This window comes from Protopterus annectens, chromosome 16.part0 (assembly GCF_019279795.1).
Source record: "Protopterus annectens isolate FY-2018-M chromosome 16.part0, PAN1.0, whole genome shotgun sequence".
Classification (NCBI taxonomy): Eukaryota; Metazoa; Chordata; order Ceratodontiformes; family Protopteridae; genus Protopterus; species Protopterus annectens.
The window spans coordinates 340,761,567-340,775,074 of record NC_056750.1 but is presented as its reverse complement, the minus strand read 5'-3'; the positions used below and the strand labels follow the sequence as shown (position 1 = coordinate 340,775,074).

At 45.3% G+C, this 13,508-nt stretch overlaps 1 protein-coding gene across 1 annotated transcript in view; it reads left to right on the top strand.

The window, feature by feature from the left end:
• Positions 1-13,508, top strand: part of NUP188 (nucleoporin 188) — a 3,305,077-nt gene that overhangs the window by 385,809 nt on the left and 2,905,760 nt on the right. Inside the window, exon 11 of the mRNA XM_044058121.1 lies at positions 8,970-9,175. Coding sequence (XP_043914056.1) covers positions 8,970-9,175 — 206 coding nt within the window. The remainder of the gene's footprint in view (positions 1-8,969; positions 9,176-13,508) is intronic.

The following is a 13,508-nucleotide window of genomic DNA, read 5'->3' as shown; positions in this document are numbered from 1 at the left end:
TTTGCCTCCCACCACAACCATCAACTGAAGAAATTCTGCACAAGGACATACCACCCACAAGCATGGAAAGTGGACGCTCTCTCTTTCAGCTGGAATACTCTAACAGTATATGCATTTCCACCTCTTCGTTAATGACCAAGGTCTTACTGAAGATCAGGACAGAACAACCAAAAGTGATTCTGATAGCTCCGGACTGGCCAAGACAACACTGGTACCCACTGTTAAGGAGCTTGTCACGCACGAAACCGTGGCCTCTACCACAATGGCCACTTCTTCTGACACAGCACAATTACAAAACTCTGCACTCCAGCCTAAAAACCTTGCAGCTGACAGCCTGGAAAACACCTTGACTCCTCGCCTGGATAAACTATCCAAAAGGGTAAAGGATATCATCAAGGAAGCTTGGCGGCCTTCCACAAGAAAGGCAGATTCAGCAAAATGGAAAAGATTTCGCACTTGGAACTCCACAAAGGGCCAAGATCCGACAGTAATGAGCATTCCACATATCCTGGAATACTTGGCAGAAATGCTCCATAATGGCCTTTCTTACTCTTCCATAAAAATTCATGCTTCAGCAATTTCAGCAGAGTACAACACTGATCCTGATCCACCTGTATTTTCTCATCCGCTGCTAAAGCAGTTTCTAAGAGGGATAAAAAACATCAACCCTCCAAGGAAACCACCAGTGCCTACATGGGACCTTAACTTCATGTTGGAAAAATTAACTCTACCTCCCTTTGAACCAGCAGCATCTGCAGAACTACAGTTCCTGTCTTGGAAGACTGCCTTCCTTCTGGCCATAACCTCAGCAAGAAGAGTATCTGAGTTACAGGCCCTCATGGCAGTACAACCATTTCTTACTTTTCATCAGGACAGAGTCTCATTGAGAACCAATCCTTCATTCATGCCAAAGGTGGTATCCAGGGTCTCACTGAACCAAGCTATTCACCTGCCTACCTTCTTTCCAAATCCACAAAATAAAGGAGAGAAACTTCTTCATACCCTGGACATTCACAGACAGTTGCGCTACTACTTGGACAGAACTAAGACTTACAGGAAAACTGACCAGCTTTTTGTAGCATATGCTGCTGGTGTACAAGGAAAAGCAATTTCCAAACAGACAATTTCAAAATGGATAGGGAATTGCATTCGATTCTGTTACTCTTTTCATGGCAAAACTGTGCCAGCCAACATTAGACCTCATTCCACCAGAGCCACAGCCACCTCCACAGCCTTCTTAAGAGGGGTGGCTACAAAGGACATCTTAGAAGCTGCTACATGGAGCTCCGTGCATACATTTTCCAAGCATTACAACTTACCTTTATATTCCAGATCCAGAGCAGGCTTTGCTACTGCAGTCCTGCAGGGCATTTTAGCTAGACCATCCTTTTCTTAGGTCCTACCACTCCCAGCTTGGCTATGGTATTCTACCCATATGTAAGGACTGCAGATGCATCCTTGAAAGACATAGTACAGTTTTGTACCTACCATAAATGTAGATGTCCGATAGGTATGCATCTGCAGTCAGGATTTCCCTCCCTCCTACCCCTCTGTGGTATTACTTGAGTATTTATCCCTCTTTCTAGCTAGCTGGGGTCATCTATTATGGTGTATTTGTTTTATATTACTGTGCATGTTTGGAATTTTTTGCATCTCTCCAAATTTTATTAATGCAAATTTAGCCTTCATTAGAGGGCACCTGGCATCTGGGGCAAGAAAAACTGAGGAAGATGGCGTCGGCTGACGCTTTTATACCCCAGGCGCTCTGACGTCGGGGAAAAGGGCGACATCAGCCGACGCCGGACCCAGACTTTGGAATCCGGCCGACCGAAGGCCTGCCTGAGGCAGGACAACCCATATGTAAGAACTGCAGATGCATACCTATCGGACATCTACATTTATGGTGGGTACAAAACTGTACTTTACTACCTGTTTATACATTCTTGCATTGATATGTAAGCCTCTGACGTTATGTGGTGTTGTATTGCTTTGCTCTGTAACCCGTGAGTAAATGTAACTTGGATGATTATGCCATACACCAATTGTTCTGAAAAGTATATTGTGTGCATGTATCTTCGAGCTTTTCTCCCCAGGCCTCCGCTGAAAATGGACATTAATCCAGTCAGATCATCCCGGTTAACAAATGTAAAATAAAATAAATAATAGAAATAAATGCAACTCATTTTCATTTGGTAAACCCATAGAAGCATTTCATCTAAAAAAAGTTTAAATGACTCTTGTGAAACCAACTTATCAAAGGTGCACTAATATCTTTGTGCATATGATTTTATAATAAGTACAGAAGTAAATGTATAACATGCTGCTATCTAGTGGTGTAAAATGTAATCAACGATAGTCAGTGCAGTAAAAAAATTCATTTGGTAAAGGTGGCTTGTGAGCTTTGAGATTTCTCTGTAAGGTGGAACATGAATGAGTTTTATTCTTTTATTTTTATTTAACTCTTGGATTTTTGTAATCACCAGCATTGCCATTTTTTTTTTAATAAATTATTCTTATTGCACCATTTCTGCATGCTAGTTGCCAAGTTTGGTATGTGGCAATTATTTGTGGGTGCATCTTGAAAATGCCATTTGTTTGTGCTTGTTTGATATTTTATTTGTAGACTTGCTATATGATATGTTGTCCATATCTCGCCTTCGTTCTTGCTGTTTAGGTTCGGAGCCAGTCTTCAGCTCCGACTCGTCCGTGCATTATAGCTCGAGAGCTTTTACTGGCTCGAGGCTAGCCCCTATCCCAGCATGCCTAGCTGTAGTTACCCAGATCTTGTTTGCCGCTTGCAGCATCGAGATTGCTAATACTGGCTCAGGCCAAGTGTTTTACTATTTGTTGTATTTTTGCAAGAAAATCTTATTTATCTTAGCTAACTTGTTATATTAGAGGGTTCTCTTTTTTTTCTCTTGTCTTCTTTCAACTTTAAGGAGTTGCTATTTAAGTTAGAGGCTCTCCTTAGGTCGGGAGTTCACCGTTCTCTTTTTTCCTGTCTGGGTTTAAAAAAAAAGGGGGGGGGGATTTTTTTTTTTCCTGTTATTGGCTAGTTTTTTTGTTGGTAGTGCTTTTGTTTGTCTTTGTTTAGCTTAGATACTGCTGTTCGACATTGTCGAAAGACTCTACCAAGGAATCAAAACCTTCAGGTTTCAAGAAGTGCGGTTCATGCTGTCCAAAGATGTCCTTTACGGACACATGAGTTGCGTGTACTGTTTAGGACCTGTTCACTTGCAGGATTCATGTTCTATTTGCCATGCATTTAGTTCACGAGTCCTGCAGGAAAGAAAGAAATTAATCTTGAGGTTTACTGAATGGCCCCTTTGCTGCTATGGACGGGACTCAGCCAGCCAGAAAACTGGAGAAATCCAAACCTTCATCCTCTTTGGCTCCGAGCTCGGATCTGTCTAAAGAGAAGGGCAAGCTAGAAACTAAGTCGGATCTGATGGTCGATTCCCACAAGACACTCACCTACGGCTCCATCTGTTGTTTCGGAGACAGTAAGGTCTCACAAATGTTCTAGGTCTTCTGCCTTGGAACCAGTGCAGTCTGTTCCACAGTCTCCTTTATTACAATCTGTGGCAGGCAGTCACCGGTCTTCAGCCCATTCCTCACGATCATCCAGGAGTCTCTCGGATGATGATATGGAGAGGGTGGTAAAGAGACTTCTAAGGACACCGGCATTAGCTAAAATACTTTCGGGCCCATACCAGACCGAAATGGTGCCAACAGCCCAACCAACACCTGTCTTGATTCCTGCTCCGACTCCTCTGAGTTCAGAGCCAGAGTGCATGGAAGTCGTAGTGGTGGAACAGTCTGTTCGGGTAACCTCTTCTGATCTTTCTGTTCCGACTCCCGCTCTGATCTCCTCTATACCCCTTCTATCGAGGGATCTGGGAGCTGACGCTCCCTCGTTGGCTCCAAGGGGGGAGCGGCATCGGACCCTATTCTCCCTTTCGGAGCTTGGTGCAGGTCAGCTCAGCTCCTACATCTGCCTCTGAGCAGTCACCCTCGGTTCGGAGGAAGTCTCTGGCTTCTTCAGAAGCGGAGATTCCCTCGGGCCGGGGCTGCGATGCCTTTGAGGTGATGAGGCGCATACTGTCTGCTGAGTCAGCTCCATCCTTGGCTGCATTGGCTCTTTTGCCTTCGGTGCCCGCCTCTGAACCTCCCCTTCGCCCCAAGTGTAGGGAACCCATTCTCCAGGATGCCCCATTGGGGGATCCCACCTCTTCCAAAGCCTCCCCTCAGCATCCCTCTGAGGAGATCCCTCGAAAGAGGACTTGCAAGAGGAAGCATGTTGACTCCCCTGAGTCCTTGACATCAGACACCAGACTTGGATGACTCATAAGGGTCCCCACGTTCCCCCTCTGAAGACGTCTCTTTTTCCGACATCTTAGAGGTCCTTTGACAGAAGACGAGTCAGTGTACCTGGTTGCATTTGGTTCCTGACCCTCCACCTCTTGGGTTTCTCCTCCTTTCGACCCACTATTGCATGTAGTTAGTTGAAAAGCATAGAGTTCTCCAGACACAATGGAACCAGTTCCGTGGAGGCCCAATAAATTCATAACAGCCCCTGAAGACAGACTGTTCTTATCCAAGGGTGTTCCTGTTGATGCTATGATGGTGGTGGCAGCCACCAAGAAGGAATTATCGGAAATTTCATCTATCTATCTGCCGAATAAAGTTTCATACGATGGACAGATACGGGAAGTGCATGTTTTCTTCAGCGACCTTTACGCTCGGGTTGCAGAACTATTTGTGCCGCTTTACAAGGCTTCAAAGGGATCTCCTCAAAGAGTTAGGAGATACCTTGCAGGATCCTACAGCTGCCGGAGCCTCTGACAAGGCGGCTTCTCAGCTTGCGACCTTGACTTCAGTGGTTAACTCCTCCATGCAGCTAATTTCTTATGCAGCCGATGGGGCGAGCAGGGCAGTAGGTATAGGGGTAGCCTTACGCAGACACTCCTGGGTGCGCCTTTGTCATTTTGCAGAGCCCTTCAAGTTTTCCTTTACCAACGCCCCTTTTGACGGCTTGTCCTTGTTCGGGCCGCAGGTAAAGTCTTATCAGGTGTGAACAAGATGGCAAAACTTTCTGCCATGGGAGTACATTTTTCTGCCTCATCTAGGCCTTACCCTAAAGGCCAGAAGAGCAGAAAAATGTGATTCCGAAAATCTCAGGGAGCTTCGGCTGACACACATGGAGATTTCCCCCCCAGGGGCAGAGGGGGAAATAAGGGAAGACACCAATCTCCGTGCATGGTGGGGGGTCTGCAGAATCAGGGTGACAGATACCTTCTTTGGTAGGTCCTTCCAGCGCTCCTGAAGGGAGGCCCGACTGTCCGACTCTGGAGACAGTCCGGGGGAGAGTATCCTTGTACCCAAAAGCCTGGCAGACAATTATAGAAGACACAGGGTACTATCGATAATATCCGGAGGTTAAACTATCCCCTTCTCTCAATTTCTCTTTTCAAAAAGACAACCCTCTGTCCCAGATGTTCCACCCAGTCGTCGGGATTAAGCAAACCTAGAGGTTCAAAGGTTGCTAAGAAAAGTCATCCAGGAATTCCCCGCAGACCAAATCGGATCTGGAACTTAACTCGAGGTTCTTTTTAGTTCCAAAAGAAACTGGGACTGGAGACCCGTATTGGATCTCAGCAGGCTGAGCATATCAGTCAAGAAAACAAAGTTCTGGATGATAACACTGTAGTCCATTCTTCCCTTTCTGGGACAGGACAATTGGATGTGCGTACTACCACATAAAAATGGACAGAATGTCAAGGAGATATCTACGCTTCCGTCTGGGAGCCATTCACTATCAGTTCAGAGCTCTGCCCTTTGGTCTCACTACAGCCCCCAGGGTGTTCACCAGATGCATGGCAGTAATTATGGCTCACCTGAGGCGTCTAGGATTCCGGGTGTTTACATATCTAGACGACCAGCTCCTTACTGCCACCACTGAGTATCAACTAATCAAGGCAAGGGAATCCTCAGTTTGCTCTTGTTCTCAACTAGGGATCACCATAAACTACAAAAAGTCTGCCTTGTTGCCTTGTCAATATATTACCTTTAAAGGGCAGATTTAGACACAAGGGGTATGATACCAAAGCTATCTCAAGAAAGTGTATTAACGATCCGTCCCCAAGTTGCAATGCTGTTCACACACACAAGAGAATCCAGGCACGATTTGTCCTCAAGGTCCTGGGTTCTATGGCAGCGGCAATCACCTCAAGGTGCTGGGTTCTATGGCAGCGGCAATCACTCTGGACCCTATGGCTCACTTCCACATAAGAATTCTACAATGGCTCCTATTTGCACAATGGTCAATCCAGGATTTACTCGTGTCACATCAGATTCTGGTCACGGAATCCTGCAAAAAGGATCTGGAGTGGTGGCTTCACTCCCCTATGGTAACAATAGGCAGGCCGTTTCTACCCCCCCAACCTGTCGCCACAGTGAGCACGGATGCTTCCCAGATAGGGTGGGGGGTGGGGGGGTAATATTTGGGGCAGACTGTTCAAGGGACTTGGCAGGAACACGAATACCACTTGCAACGCCAGAATCATCACTCTCATCTCCAGGACATTGATGTGCAAGCACTTCAGGGTGCCCTACCTACAGGGATTATAGCAATTCAGACGGAAAATATGTTGGTTGTATGGTACATCAGCAAACATGGTGGAACCAGATCTTACCCCTTGTGTCGAGAGGCTCTACGAGTTTGGCAATGGGCAAGGTCTTACCAAAACTTTCTGGTTGCAATGCACATCCCGGGGAAACCCAACCTGATAGCGGACACTCTCAGCCGGGCTATCCTGATGTCTCACCAGTGGTCCTTGAAACAGGAAGTTGCGGACTTGATTATTCAGAAATGGGGCCAGCCATGCTGCCATCTGTTTGCCACACCCCTCAAGAACAAATGCAGCAGGTACTTTGCCCTAGTCTCACCACCGGGACAGTCACCCTAGGGATGCACTTGTTCACGACCGCGCCCCCCCCCCCCCCCCGGGACTGCTTTACTCCTTTCCACCTTTTCCCCAAGGTTCTTCAGAAAGCACAGTCATTGGTTTGCAAGGTAATCCTCATTGCCCCTTACTGGCCTCGTCAGATATGGTTCCCATTCCTGTGGCCTCACCTGCAAGGGGAGCCTTGGATCCTAGACCCAGAGCCAGATCTTTTGATGCATCAGTCGGGGGCTGTCCATCCTTCCATCCAAACTCTCAAGCTCACAGCTTGGTTTCTCCACTTCTGGTCTTAGCCAGCCTTCCCGATGTTTCTCTAGCAGTTCAACACATTTTGATTTCCTCCTATAAGCCCACTACTAGAAAACTTTATGCTAGTAAATGGAAGAGGTTCTCTTGTTGGGCAGGCAAAAATCAGGTTTATCCCTTTATTGCTCCTATTTCTAAGATTCTTGAATTTCTTGCTGAAACCTTTGAGCGAGGAGCAGCTGCAGCTACTATCAAAGTTCAGTTAGCTGCCATTTCTAATTTCCATATGGTAAAAATGGGGTCCAATATCATGTCCCGTAGGCTATGCAAGACATTCCTAAAAGGAACTACCCTCTTAAGACCTGCAATAAGAGAACCCCCCCCCCCCCCCCCAGGATCTAAATTTAGTTTTAGATGCTCTGATTCTTCCTCCCTTTGAACCATCTGCTTCTTGTCCACTCAAATTTCTGACTTGGGTGGCCCTTTTCTTGGTTGCAATTACCTCAGCAAGAAGGGTTTCAGAATTACAGGCCTTATCTATTTGTCCCCCATACTTGTTTTTCCATAAAGATCAGGTTTCTCTCAGAACCAACCCCTCTTACCCAAGGGTATGTTCTGACTACAATGTGAATCAATCCATAGAGTTTCCTGTTTTCTTCCCCAATCATGGTAACAAGGCAGAGTATAAGCTTCATCAATTGGGCGTTCATAGGCAGTTAAGTTTCTGTTTACATATGACCAAGGACTTTAGAAAATCTGACCAATTGTTCATATCCTTTGGGGACAATAAGAAAGGTTGTGCAGTCTCAAAGGTGATTCTGTCTAAGTGTCTTTCAGACACTATAAAATATGTCTATGATTTGCATAAAAAAAACTTCCAGGAAAAATTTAAGGACACTCAAGGGCTTTGCCTACCTCTGTTGCTTTTCAAGCCAGACTGCCTTTGGATTCGATCTGTGCGGCAGCTACATGGGCTAATCCTCATACCTTTTTCACTCTTTGCAAATTAGACGTGGCCTCCTGGAACAGGGCATCCTTTGGTTCCACAGTCCTCAAGAGTTTTTTTCCAGTGAGTCACCCAAGAATCAGGTGCTGGGGACGCTGTCCCAAACAGCAAGAGCGAAGGTGAAATATGGACAACATAACATAGGCGTTATGTACTCGCCATAATGTTCCATGTTTGTTGTCCTTGACCACGCCTTCCTTCTTGCATTATACCCTCCTTCCTGGTGGATCGAGAGGAATCCCTTGTTTTTTTATTGGTTATACTGTCTGGGTTTCCTTTTTACCATACCTTTTGGTTAGTCCTACTCTCCCCTTCTTACTCTTGCAGATGGGGTTACACCTTTCTATGCAGGTGTCATCTGTTATGTAGAATAGAGTACATCTCTTTTCTGTTTGTATGGTCTAGTACTGGGTTATCACAAATGAGATCTGGGTAACTACTGCTAGGCATGCTGGGATAGGGGCTAGCCTCGAGCCAGTAAAAGCTCTCGAGCTATAGTATACGACAGAGTCGGAGCCAAAGATCGGCTCCGAACCCAAACAGGAATAAGGAAGGTGAGATCAAGGACAACAAACATGGAACGTTATGGTGAGTGCATAACTTTTTTTCTTGCCGCAGCCTGCTAAGTTATTTCATCTGTCAGATTTGTGTTTTCACCAAACTACCGATTTTAAATGTCCTTGTTCATAACAGTTAGTTGTACTTTTTCTTGAATTTTCCATTATTTTATTATTTTTTTTTAATAGACAGAGCGCCAGGTGTCTCGCTGGTTTATGCAGTGCCTCCGGGAGCAGTGTCTCTTGTTGGAGGTCATTTTTCTGTATTATGCTTACTTCGAAATGGCGCCAAGAGATCTCTTAGAGTTTGCACAACTTTTTAAAGAGCAAGGATTTGGAAGCAGACAAATGAATCGACACCTGATAGATGAAAGTATGGATCCTTTGGTTGACCGGATTGGGTAAGTAAGAAAAAAAAAAAACTCGGGTTGTTCAGATGAGGCTGTCATGATATAATGGGGCAGAGCAATTGATAAAATTGTGATGACTTTGGATATCCACTGTTGCTGTATTGAGAGGAAAATTTGTTTGGATGATTCAGCAAAACATTGGCAGCTGTCTGACTAGTCTTCATACAAATCATTTAAACTGTGCTCCCAAGTTGAATTTGAACAGCTACAGAATGATTATGAACTGCAGCTTAACTTACCTTACCTTAACTACAAAATAATGTATATACCTAGATATGACGGACACAAAACAGGATCTGTGGATCTTCAGAAATGGTTTTGTAAAGAGGAGACTGTTTTTGCTTTATCTGTCATGAAATTCTTTCATTGTGTTTTTTTTTTCTTTTGTCTTAAGCAAGTATGTTAACAAAAGTTGCCACCATCTCTGATCTTTCTTCAGTGAGGACTTTTGCAGCAGTGTGAAGAAGTAGAAGTCAGCATTTATCATTTGGCTTGTTTTCCAGACTAAGAAAGTGGCCCTACATGTAGGTAACGTCTGATCTGCCGTTGTCTTTTTCAGTCTTTCTCACAAATGGGTTACAGATCGGATCCTCTGATTCTACTCTGCTGCATACTGTAGACTTCAGATCCAACTGATAAGCCCCTCCCTCTACCCATAAGGGCCATTCCATCCCCATTACCCCAGATCTTGTTTGCCACCATCATGGTTAGATGCAGGTTCCACTCTTGAGCTAGTAAGGCTGAATTTTTCATTGTCAAAGCATTGTTATACGATTCCTTTCCCTATATAAACTTTCAATTTTTCATTACCTCCCTCTTAGTGTTTTGCTGGGCGTTAGGTGTTCTTTCCTCTGTACTGTGTTTTTTACTTCTGCTTGAGTAGTTCTTTCCATTATACCATTGTTGGTATAAATTCTATACCTTTTTAGGTAATTCATTATACTATTGCTGGTATATTTCTACTGTATTTTTTTTTTTTTTAAGGAAGAAAAGTTCTCCCTTAGCTTTGGTTTTGTGGCATTCTGTATACTCTGTGGTTATGTCAGCAGTGTTGGGGAATCCAACAGGTTTTAAGAAATGTACTTTTTGTGGGCATAATATCCCCAATTTGGATGCCCACAATAAATGTGTTTACTTCTTTGGACCGGATCATCTCAATACTGCCTGCACAGTTAGCTCTGTTTAACCCCCAGAGCATTCGCCAACAGGTGCAACAAGTTAATTCTAAAAGGACTACTACTAGCTTCTTCTGGGGCTCAAACCCCCTCTAAATCAACCAAGTCAGTTTCTCTGGAATCAAAAAAAGAGGTGGTCTCTGAAGTCCCCTCCAGCTTCCTCGGAGCTGTTGGAGAAGATCTGTAAAATTTTGGATCCGATAACCTTTGATACTAAGTCTGTAAGCCTTCTTTCAGATCCTAAGCAGTGCTCGGATCCTACAGTGTCTACGCTGATCATGATCTCTCCACTTCCTTCTACTTCCTCTTTGGATCCTAGGCCTTCAGATCTGAGAGCTAGTTCTGTCCACAGAAGACACCCCCCCCCCCCCCGAAGTATAAGGTTAAGTCATTATCCCCCTCCTTGCCAGTTCAGCTCTTTCAAATGCCAAAGAAACATTTCAGGTCCTCTTCCACTACATCTTCAAGGTCCTCCAGGTGTTTGTCAGAGGCAGATGTGGATAGGGTGATGTGGAAATTTCTCAGGGCTCTGATCCAGATGGCAATCCTGCTAGTGCCATCCCTGCCGGATCCATGAGTCCACCTACAAAGTTCATACTGTTTCCCTCTTCAATCTGATCCGTAGTTTCGGAGTCACAGGTTCCGAGATCCCTGAGAAGTTCGGCGTCAGGTCCGAGGAAAGTTTCTTCTTTGACTGTCAGTTTCCCTGACCGGTTCTGCTCTGATACCCTCTGATCAGAACAGGTCTCTGAGCCAAGATAGTGCCAGATCTAAGAGTTTGGATTTGTCTCCGATTTTTAGATCTGTCCATTCCTATCCGAGCCTCGGCCCTGGACAGCTCATATCCGATTCTTCCCTTGAGACTTCGATCCTGGGGTGGCCGAGACCAACCTTCTTCAGAGGCTTTGGCCTCGAGGAGGAGCAAAAGGGTTTCCCCTGGTTCTTCAGCTTTGAAATTGCAAGAAAGGTTTTTTTCTGTCCACAGAAAACTGTCATTTCTTGTCTCTGATCCTACCCCTCTCCCATATTTGGTTCTGAGCTCTACAGGGGCAGCCAATTCCAGGAATTCTCCTGACAACTCCCCTAAAAGAATTTCCCCTCTCTTTCTAGGGACATCCCCCCCAAACATCCCACAGAGGAGGTCCCTAGGAAGACTACTTGTAAAAGGAGACACACACACACACTCCCCGATGGAGTCCTCACAGAAGACTGATTTTGATGAGGGAGAGGGATCCCTCTGATCGCCACCTGATAACATCTCCATTGGAGATATTCTCGATCCTCAAGTAGAATGGTGGTTGGTCTTCCCAATCTCCTCCTGAAGAAGCACTATTTGTGGAGGCTTTTGGTTCTGGACCATCTACATCTTGGGTGACCCACTCCTCAAGCGGATGAGCTGATTGATTTGGTTTTCTGATGGACATGGAAGTAACTGGACACTGTCAAACCCATCCCCAAATGCCCGGACAAAATTATGGCTCCTCCTCCTGATAGACTCCCCTGGAGTAAACGTGTCCCAGTTGATGCTGTGGTGGTGGAGGCAGCGACCAAGAAAGAGCTCTTCTGTCAGTCCACCAGAGTCCAAAGCATTGGACAGATTTGGAAAGCAAGTGTTCACCTCAGCTACCTTTGCTCTGAGGTCTCTAAATTGTTTGGCACATTTTACTAGGCTACAAAGAGACTTGAATAAGGAGTTGTCAAATAGAATCCATGTCTGCTGAGGATTTCAAAAAGATTTCCCCTCAACTGGCTACTCTGCTGTCCATTTCAAATGCTTCAATGAGGTTGGTCTGCCAATACAGCACAAGGTACCTCACGAACAGACCGTTCAGGGATAGCCATAAGGAGACATGCGCAGATGTAGCGTTGTGATTTTGCCGAGACCTTCAAGATGTCCTGTGTTAATGCCCCATTTGATGGCACTTCCTTGTTCAGGCCATCAGTTAAAGACACGCTTACCTGCAACAAATAAGAAGGAAAGACGCTGTCTGCCATAGGAATCAAGTTTTCTACCCCTCAGTAGACCTCCTCAGGAAACCAAGGTGGTAAGATGTGGACCTTTCCAGGATTCACATGGGGAAAATTCTTCCAGGTGTAGAGGAGGAAGCTTTCATGGTAGACGTCACCCAAGAGGCAGATGAGGCCCTCAGAACCAGAGCTTTAGAGATTCCTTTTCAAATAGGCCCTACCACCATTCCTGGAGCGGTGCTGGACTGTAACTCTAGAGTCAGTCCGGGGTTGATTCTCTTTGCACCTAGATGCCTGCACAGATATTACAACAGATTCTTGGGTGTTGAGAATAATATCTGGAGGTTACTACATACCATTTTCCCTTCTTCCTCCCCCTCAAAAGAAGAAACTTCCTGACATTCTACCCAGTCAGAGGAAGGATACAGCACAAGAAATACAAAAGTTGCTTTAGAAGAGTAATTCAAAAATTCTGACCTGACCAGATAGGATTCAGAACTTCATGCTTCTTTTTGGTGCCAAAGAAAACAGGGAACCTCTGAGCCATTTTAGATTTAAGGTAGTTGAACCAAGAAGTACAGAAGGTGAAGTTCTGAATGGTCATGGTCCAGTCCATCCTGCACAAGGATGATTGGATGTCCACTATAGATCTCCTAGATGCATACTGTCGCATAAAACTAGGCGATCCGATATCTGTGCTTTTGGCTGGGAGCTAATCATTACCAATTCAGGGCCCTGAACTTTGGTTTCACCACAGAACCCCCCCCCCCCCCGGGTGTTTACCCAAATGCATGGCAGTGGTAGCAGCTCGCTTTGAGGCTCAGTGGATTACAGGTGTTTCTATATCTAGACGATTGCGTTATCACCGCCCCCATCCAAGCATCAATTTCTACCAGCCAGGGACTTTTTGCTCCAGATTTGCAACACCTTGGGTATCTCGATAAATCTTACCAAATCGAAACTAGTTCCACTACAAAGCCCAAGTTCATAGTGACTCTTTGAATAGTACAAATCATGTAGCTTCCTTACCCTGCCACCACATTACATCCTTAAGATATCGGGTCCAGACGATACTTTCTCACCCTTCTCCAACAGAATTAATGCTGCAAGCTCTGGGGTTGATGTCAGCTGTCGTACTACTGGTTCCTTTAGCACCCTAATTTACGCTCATTTTCCAGTGG